The sequence below is a fragment of the Cebus imitator genome, unplaced genomic scaffold, assembly GCF_001604975.1.
Source record: "Cebus imitator isolate Cc_AM_T3 unplaced genomic scaffold, Cebus_imitator-1.0 Scaffold131, whole genome shotgun sequence".
Taxonomy (NCBI): Eukaryota; Metazoa; Chordata; class Mammalia; order Primates; family Cebidae; genus Cebus; species Cebus imitator.
In genome coordinates this window covers 4,238,011-4,247,324 of record NW_016107446.1, presented here as the reverse complement: position 1 = coordinate 4,247,324, position 9,314 = coordinate 4,238,011, and the positions used below count along the sequence as shown (strand labels likewise).

The following is a 9,314-nucleotide window of genomic DNA, read 5'->3' as shown; positions in this document are numbered from 1 at the left end:
AAAAAAGATATGAGGTAACTACATATCTTTTGATAGCAAAGATATATTTTTCTGGGATACTTGTTTTTTAATTAACAAATGAAAATCATGTATCTTTACCATGTACAATATATTTCAATATCATGTAGTATGTAAACATTGTAGAATGGCTAAATCAGGCTAAATAACATATCCATTACCTCACATACTTGCTTTTTGTGGCGACAAGATTTAAAATGTACTCTGTTAGCAATTTTCAAGTCTGTAACATATTTGTTATTAACCATAATCACCACATTACACAGGTTGAGCATCCCTAATCTGAAAATCCAAAATCCCCCATCATATGCAAAGTGAACCAGTCACAGGCACTTGGAGTTAGGCCCACTGACACCACCACCCAGCCTGTGAAGACCCCTGAGGAAGCTCTGCACTCCTTAGAGCACTGTAAACACAATGCTTTGAAACATGGCCCCTCACAAGGCTGGCCCTGGCCACCAATGCCCATTTAGTAAGGTAAGATAATCTATCTGCAAATCAATTCCATCAAGATTCCTTTTGCAACAACTTTTTCTTTTCTTTTTAAGTAGCATGGGCCATTCTCACAACTACAGAATATGTATTCTTCTCATCTCCATGTGAAACATACTCTATGATAGACCACATGCTCAGTAATCAAGCAAGTCTCAACAAATTAAAAAAAAAAAACTTGAAATATACCAAGAATCCTCTTGGGTCATAGTGGAAGAAAAATAGAAATGAATACAAAGAGGAACTCTCAAAAACAAACAAATACATGAAAACTAAAGAACTTGCTCCCGAATGACTTTTGGGTAAAGAACAAAACTAAGGCAGAAATAAAAAAAATATTTGAAACAATGAAAATCAAGATATAACATACCAAAACCTCTAGGATGCAGCAAAAACAGTGTTAAGAAGAAAGTTTATAGTGCTAGATGCCTACATGAAAAAGAAAAATCTCAAATAACAACCTAATGTCACACCTAAAGGAACTAGAAAAACAAGAACAAATTAAACACCAAAACTAGCTGAAGAAATAATAAAAATCAGAGCAGAACTAAATGAAGTTGAGACTAAAAGAACTATACAAGGATTGACGAAATGAAAAAAATGGTTCTTTGAAAGGATAAACAAGATCAATAAACCACTAACTAGATTAGTAATTACCCAGAAACATACAGCCTCCAAAGATTGAATCAGAAAGAAATTGAAACCCTGAAGAGAACAGTATTGAGTTCCAAAATTGAATCAGTAATAAAAACCTTACCAACTAAAAAAAAAAGTCCTTGACTAGATGGATTCACAGCCAAATTCTAACAGATGAACAAAGAAGAGCTGATACCAATTCTACTGAAACTATTCCAAAATATCAAAGAGGAGGGACTCCTCCCTAACTGATTCCACAAAACCAGTATCATCCTGATACCAAAATCTGGCAAAGACACAACAAAAGTTGAAAACTACAGGCCAATATCCCTGATGAACACAGATGCAAAAATCCTCAACAAAATACTGGCAAATGGAACACAGTAGCACATCAAAAAGGTAATCCACCACGATCAAGTGGGCTTCATTCCTCAGATGCAAGGGTGATTCAATATATGCAAATCAATAAATGTAAAAAGAGAATTTAAAACAAAAACCATATGATCATATCAATAGATGCAGAAAAAACATTAGATAAAATCTAACATCTTTTTAGGATAAAAACCCTCAGCAAACTAGGCATTGAAGACAAAACTACAGTCAATATTATACTTAATGGAGAAAAGTTGAAAGGGTTTCCCCTAAAATCTAGAACAAAACAGGGTGGTCCACTTTCGCCACTCCTATTCAACACAGTACTAAAGTCCTAGCAAGAGCAATCAGCCAAGAGAAAGAAATAAAAGGCATCCAAAGAGGAAGTCAAGTTATCTCTCCTCACTGACAATAGGATTCTACACCTAGAAAACCCTAAAGATCCTGCCAAAAGACTCCCAGACCTGAAACATGACTTCAGCAAAGTTTAAAGTTAGAAATTCAAAGTACAAAAATCAGGAGTTTGCATTAAAACAACACATTTAAGAAAAAAAATCAGAAGCATTTCTATAAACCAATAAAATTCAAGCTGAAAAGCAAATCAAGAGCACAATCCTGTTAACAACAGCCACACACACAAAATCAAACCTAGGAAAACAAAAAACCAACAGCTAAAGAAGTATTTGCTTCACTTTGATCAATCATTTTTCCCTCCAATAAACTGTACTGGTTGACCAAGAAGTACTGAATTTACATTAAAAATGGGTAACTCATCAAGCAAGTAAATGCTCTTCAGTCAGACATCATCAAAGATTCACCCATTTCCAAACTTGCAAAATTTTTGCATCACTAAAAACAATAAGGCTTTGGTAGTGATCAGCATTAGATACTGCTCATTAACTTGATTTGAACAAGAAAGGCACAGCATTGGTGTTTTGTCTTTTGTGGATTTTTTGTTTGTTTGTTTGTTTGTTTGTTTGAGATGGAGTCTTACTCTGTCACCCAGGCTGGAGTGCAGTGACACGATCTTGGCTCACTGCAACTTCCACCTCCTGGGTTCAAACGATTCTGCCTGGCTAATTTTTATATTTTTAGTAGATACAGGGTTTCACCATGTTGGCCAGGCCAGTCTTAAACTCCTGACCTCAAGTGATCCGCCTGCTTCAGCCTCCCAAATTCCTGGGATTACAGGCGTGAGCCACCACACCTGGCTGAATTTGAGAGTAATTTGAACAATGGTAAACAAATGTGAATGACTGTTGACTATCTCATCTAAGATAATTTTTTTAAATTTGGATTTACAGTGCCACAATGTCATTTCACCTAAGCAGGTCAACTATTTCATAAAATTATATTGTTTTCCTCTGACAACAAGAAAGATGTAATCTCTGTTAGACATATTCAGAAAGGTTTGTTTTCTGTATCTGGTATGATTTTTTTTTCTCATTAAAAGAAAAATTCCTGTGAAACAAGTTGAGAATCTAGCCACTTAAGGAATACTAGAAGCCTCAGTTCACTAACTTTTCACTTCCCATTCTACTCCTTACATTAGTAAACCAAAATACAAAACTCCAAGATTACTAATCTAGGTAGCTAGTCATCAACTATAAGTCCAATATTTTAACAGTTACAAATAGCTAAAAATGTTGATAAAATATATCAGACAGTATAAGACATTTGGGACAGGAGAAGAAAACAAACCTGGAAAACCTAGTTATAGTGCTTTGGTAGAATGAATAAGCCTTATGTCTACAGTCAGTGGTTGGGCTTTAAGTCCCAGCTCTACCTGTATTTAGCTGTGGAATCCCTGGAGAAGTTGCCTAGTTTTTCTAAGCCTCAGTTTCCCCAGGCCTCCTTCACAGGGATTCTGTGAATGAAAAACACCACCATGTATAAAAGTTAACTTAAAATGTGAAACCATACACTGAATGCACCTAGTTAGGAAGCATAACGACACTTTCTACCCAAACATTAGGGAGGGAGTTGCCCAAAGGCAGCCACCAAGTCCACAGGCTGCTTACTATCATGCAGAGCAATGGCTTTCACTTTCAACTTCCACCTCTGGAAGGGACATTTTTAGGAGTGCTGTAGAGGGAAGGGGGAAGAAGGCAACAATGAAAAAGAATTATTTAAGCAAAATGTCTACTTGTTATGAATCAAGAGACTGCATGAGGTTCAAAGAGCAATGCCAATAGAAGCAAACTAAAACACTGATGTTTAGCATCCCTATACATATTTTTGCCCAACTAGAAATCATTAATAGCAAGTTTAAATAATCTGATTTATCAATATAAAAATCAAAAGGGAAAACAACCCACAAACTACAAAACATTATAAATAGGAATTAAACAGAGTAGCCACATACACAGCCAAAGTGCCCCATCCCCAATTCCCCCCCGCCCCAATACAAGAGTACAGGTGAAGAGACAACAACAGGAATATGTTTGGGTCATTATTTTCACTTTAGGTGAAGATGTATTTGATGATCTCACTCATTCTGAGCAAACGGGAAATATACAATTAGATATGTTGGAATGCTGGAACAAAAGAGAACAGAAAAAGTGGCTTCAATATGTGAGTAATGTTTGCAGTGTACCCACATAACAGATTACTGGAAACTGCTAAGTTAGTGAAAATCTAAACAAAGAATTTGATTTTTAATTCTTAGTGATGTTATTAATGACTCGATTAAATAGCATCAAAAACCATCTGATCTTCAACAAACCTGACAAAAACAAGCAATGGAGAAAGATTCCCTGTTTAATAAATGGTGCTGGGAAAACTGGCTAGCCGTCTGCACAAAGCTGAAACTAGACCCCTTTCCTGACACCTTACACTAAAATTAACTCTAGATGGATTAAAGATTTAAACATAAAACCTAACACAATAAAAACCCTAGAAGAAAAACTAGGCAAAACCATTCAGTACATAGGCATAGACAAGGATTTCATGACTCAAACACCAAAAGCAATGGCAAAAAAAGCCAAAATAGACAAATGGGATCTAATTAAACTTAAGAGTTTCTGCACAGCCAAAGAAACAATCATTAGAGTGAACAGGTAACCAATAGAATGGGAAAAAATCTTTGCAATCTACGCATCTGACAAAGGCCTAATATCCAGAATCTAAAAAGAACTAAAGCAGATTTACAAGAAACAAACAAACCAACCCATTCAAAAGTGGGCGAAGGATATGAACAGACTCTTTTCAAAAGAAGACATTTATGAAGCCAACAAACATGAAAAAATGCTCATCATCACTGGTCATCAGGGAAATGCAAATCAAAACCACACTGAGATACCTCCTCATTCCAGACAGAATGGCTATCATTAAAAAATCTGGAGACAACAGATGCTGAAGAGGATGTGGAGAAAATGGAACACTTATACACTGTTGGTGGGAGTGTAAATTAGTTCAACCATTGTGAAAGTCAGTGTGGCAACTCCTCAAGGATCTAGAAATAGAAATTCCATTTAACCCAGCGATCCCATTACTGGGTATATACCCAAAGGATTATAAATAGCTCTATTATAAAGACACATGCACATGTTATATTCACTGCAGCACTGCTTACAATAGCAAAGATCTGGAACCAACCCAAATGCCCATCAATGATAGACTGGACAAAGAAAATGTGGCACATATATACCATGGAATACTATGCAGCCATAAAAAAGGATGAGTTCATGTCATTTTTAGGGACATGGATGAATCTGGAAACCATCATTCTCAGCAAACTGACACAAAAACAGAAAACCAAACACTGCATGTTCTCACTCATAGGTGGGTGTTGAACAATGAGAACACATGGACACAGGGAGGGGAGCATTACACACTGGGCTTGGTGTGGGGGGATGGCAAAGGGAGGGACAGCGGCAGGTGGGGAGGCTGGGAGGGACAACTTGAGGAGAAATGCCAGTTACAGGTGATGGGGGGATGGAGGAAGCAAACCACCTTGCCAAGTATGTACCTATGCAACAATCCTACATGATCAGCATATGTACCCCAGAACCTAAAATACTTTTTTAAAGCATTTAAAAATGCAATAGTATCTGTTATATGGAGTTATACATGCAGACAAGATGAAGACAGAAAAATCATCCCGCTTTCTTTACACATATAGAACTTAAAAACTTACTAGATTCCACTGTCATCTGGAGCAAACTATCAATAACATTAGACAGGAGTCCTTTACTGGATATTCTTAGATGACTTAATATTACTGGAACAGCTTGATACTCTAAAAACAAGGTTTTTCCTTCTTCTGTCTTCAAGTCCAAACAAAGAGAATCAAATGCCTGAGCCAGGTAATCAGCTGGAAAATAGTATGTACAATCAACTGTAGTTTTGCTAGTCTAGGTGGCAATCAGAAACAGACGGTAAAAAAGCAATGTCATTACTCTAACAAACTCAAAAGAGAAACAAAAATTAAATAAATAAGAGATCACAATCTAAATTTAGATTCTAACTAATTTGTCAGAACTCAAATGGGCAAGGAGAGAGGAGACATTATGATTGGATAAATTTCATTTAGAATTTTCCTGTTTTACCACCAAAATAACAAATAAGCCCCATTTTTTAATACGAAGGAAGCCCCAATATTTAATAGTAAGGAAGAAAAACAATGCTTATTAGTAAGTATCACAAATAATGTATATTTTCCATATTTGATGACCACTACATACTTACAAAAACTTAGTATTTCTATTTTTATAATAGCTTTCTAAGATTTTATGCTTTTTGTTGCTGTTTCTAAATGTTTACCTATTTCAAAATGTAACTTTATAAAAACATGCTAAATAGACTTTAAATAAGGATTTCTGCCTCCTAGTAAAGCTGAAACAAAAGGCCATTCAAAGATAACTTCAGAAGACTGAATATGCTGTGGTGTGTCACTTTTCATGATACATCTACCATTAAGAATGGCAGCAAGATTTTACCCAGGTCAGCACTGTGATGACTGCTGAATCAGAATCCATGAAACTTTCTTAAGGATGTCTCACAGATGACTGGGAAGCCTGTAAGCACAGGACTGGGAAGCACCAATCTAACCAGAATCAATGCAAATGAAGTAGTAAGATACTTGCATCATTACACTTCAGTACACTACACAACCCAAGTTCCTACTCTTAACACAGTCTTAACTTGTGATTTTAATGTACAATAATCAAGTTTTCTAAAACTCTCCTTTCAAAATGTTATTCAAAGGGATAAAAAACTATTCATACTATCCAAGTCATAGTTAATTTTTCTACTGAGATTTCTGTTTAAAGAAGACTTAAGAGCACCATGAAATACTGAAAGTACAACAGAATCACCATATTAAAATTGACTCTTTTGTAGTCTCACGTTGCATTTCTTCTTTGCTATTTCAGCTTACATAATAAATAATTTAAAACCCTTGTTATTAAGAATGAGAAATTGAGAATAACTTCTGTGAAGTTGAAATACATATGAAACTATTTTGAGAAATTAAGATCTGTGCCTCTGGATCTACTTATAGTACGCTCCATTTTTACCACTGGTAGAATTTTGTTCAAGGAACATTAACATTACTGTACTTAATTTTGTGGTTTAAAAAAACATTGTAAATAAATGCGTATTAAGTTAAATGAAGTTGCTAGATTCTATTCAGACTAATCTTCTTTAGAAACATCTTTTTTTTTTTTTTTTTTTTTTAGCAACAACACAGGTAGAAGAGGACAGACAATTGAAGCCTGAGAGTAACGCTTTACAGAAACAAAAGTTTTATCACAGTGCCACCTACTGTATTTGACACGAATTATTCTTAGTATATAATTTGACCAGATTAAACAGGTTGAATACAGTATTTAAAAATAGGCTGACTACTATATGGTATTGTTTGCAAACTTTAAAAAATTGTCCCTTATTAATTTTGAGGATTAGAAAACTGTATTTGGTTACTTTTTCACAAGTGACCTTATATTTTAGGAATAAATCAAAACTATGTCCTCATTTTAATTTTGTCTTCATTTTAATTTATTGAATGGTTCAGATTTTCTAAAAACAAGATCAGTTTAACTTTTAAAAGGGTATTTAAAAAATTTTAGTTAAGAATTATACCAAAGTTGATTTATTTTTGTTATATTATTGAATCTTTTAACAATGTCCTGACAATCAAATGTTAACCTTTTTTATTCCCTAACAAAGGTCAAACTTCAAACTATTCATCTTAATCAGTATCAAACAGGGGTTTTCCATTATTTTGTTTATATGGCAGATTAAAAAATGATTAGAAAGTGTTTCGCAGAAACACTCCTATCAAAAGGTGAACTCTACTGCCCACCCTTTGAATCTAGTCTAACCTTGTGACTTAACCAATAAAATGCAACAGAAATGATGCTGTGTGAATTAGGAGCCTGAGGCTCGGTTAGATACTCTTTACCTATAAACAGGACCCTGGAGAGAGGCCAACCAAGAACAGGAGAACTTAGCCCAGCCCAGCCAGATATCCAGCTGAGCTGAGCACAAATCACCAACCAAAAGAACGGTGAGCAGGTAAACAAAATGGTGGTTGAACTAAGTCACTAAGTGTACGGCAGTTTATTATGCAGGAATAGACAACAAATGTAGTCTAACAGACCTCAATTCTGATCTCAAGTAAAACGAACTCTTAAAAGTTTAATGTCTACTGATAAAATAGTAGTTATCAGTATATACAAAACAATAGTATTTCAGAGATTGAGCATAACATACTGATTAAGGGTGCAGGCTAAACATTTTGATGCCTCAATTTCCTCATTTGTAAAATTACAATATTAATAATATTGACATCTCGTGAGCTGCTGTAAGGATTAAATGAGTTAATATAAAGTGTTTGGCCTATAACATAGTAAGTGTTACGTAGGTGTTTGTTGTTATTTCTTTGGTTATCTCAGGAAGTGCATGCTCTTAGGTAGTCATAAAGTAGGCTTCAGCAATTGATAGAGCTGGACTAAATTAGATGCTGTCAAATGCAGATTGTATCACTTCCCTTCGGCACAATTACCTACTTTTGTAAACCTCATCGCTAATATGAGGATAACAGCGTTCAGAGATAAGGTATAAAGAAAGAGCTTAGCATCTGCGGTGTTAGGATATAGATTTTCCCCTCTTGTTAGTCTTTTGTTATGATGTTGAGTTTGTTAGGCCTCAGGGGCAGGTCTCTGACCTTCTCCTGCCCTCCTTTCACCTGGCCTAAGCCAGGACTCTAATCTTTCCCAGACTTTTTGATTGTGGGACTTAAGACCCTCCCCAGAGAGAGTCCTGCCCTATATCCTGGGGGACAGAATTGTGACATCACGAAGCACCCATAAAAACCCAAAATAATGGCTGGGCACGGTGGCTCACACCTGTAATCCTAGCACTTTGGGAGACCGTGGTGGGCGGATCACCTGAGGTCAAGAGTTTGAGACCAGCATGGCCAATGTGGTGAAACCCTATCTCTACTAAAAATACAAAGATTACCTGGGCATGGTGGCAGATGCCTATAATCCCAGCTCCTCAGGAGGCTGAGGCAGGAGAACTGCTTGAACCCAAGAGGTGTAGGCTGCAGTGAGCCAAACACCATCACACTCTAGCCTGGGCAACAAGAGCAAAACTTCGTCTCAAAAAAACAAAAACAAAAAAACGAGAACTGGGTTCAGAGAGCTCATAGAACTCAGGGAAACACTTAATGCTTACGAGTTTATTATAAAGGATATTGTAAAGGGTGTAGATGAAGAGAGAGACTTAGGGCAAGGTAAAGGGGAAGGGACATGGAACTTCTATGCCCTCCCTGGGGCATCATGCTCCAG

The 9,314-nt window shown here is 36.0% G+C and overlaps 1 protein-coding gene across 1 annotated transcript in view; it reads right to left on the bottom strand.

The window, feature by feature from the left end:
* CCDC138 (coiled-coil domain containing 138) overlaps positions 1 to 9,314 on the bottom strand; it is a 77,103-nt gene that overhangs the window by 17,405 nt on the left and 50,384 nt on the right. Inside the window, exon 12 of the mRNA XM_037742959.1 lies at positions 5,657 to 5,833. Coding sequence (XP_037598887.1) covers positions 5,657 to 5,833 — 177 coding nt within the window. The remainder of the gene's footprint in view (positions 1 to 5,656; positions 5,834 to 9,314) is intronic.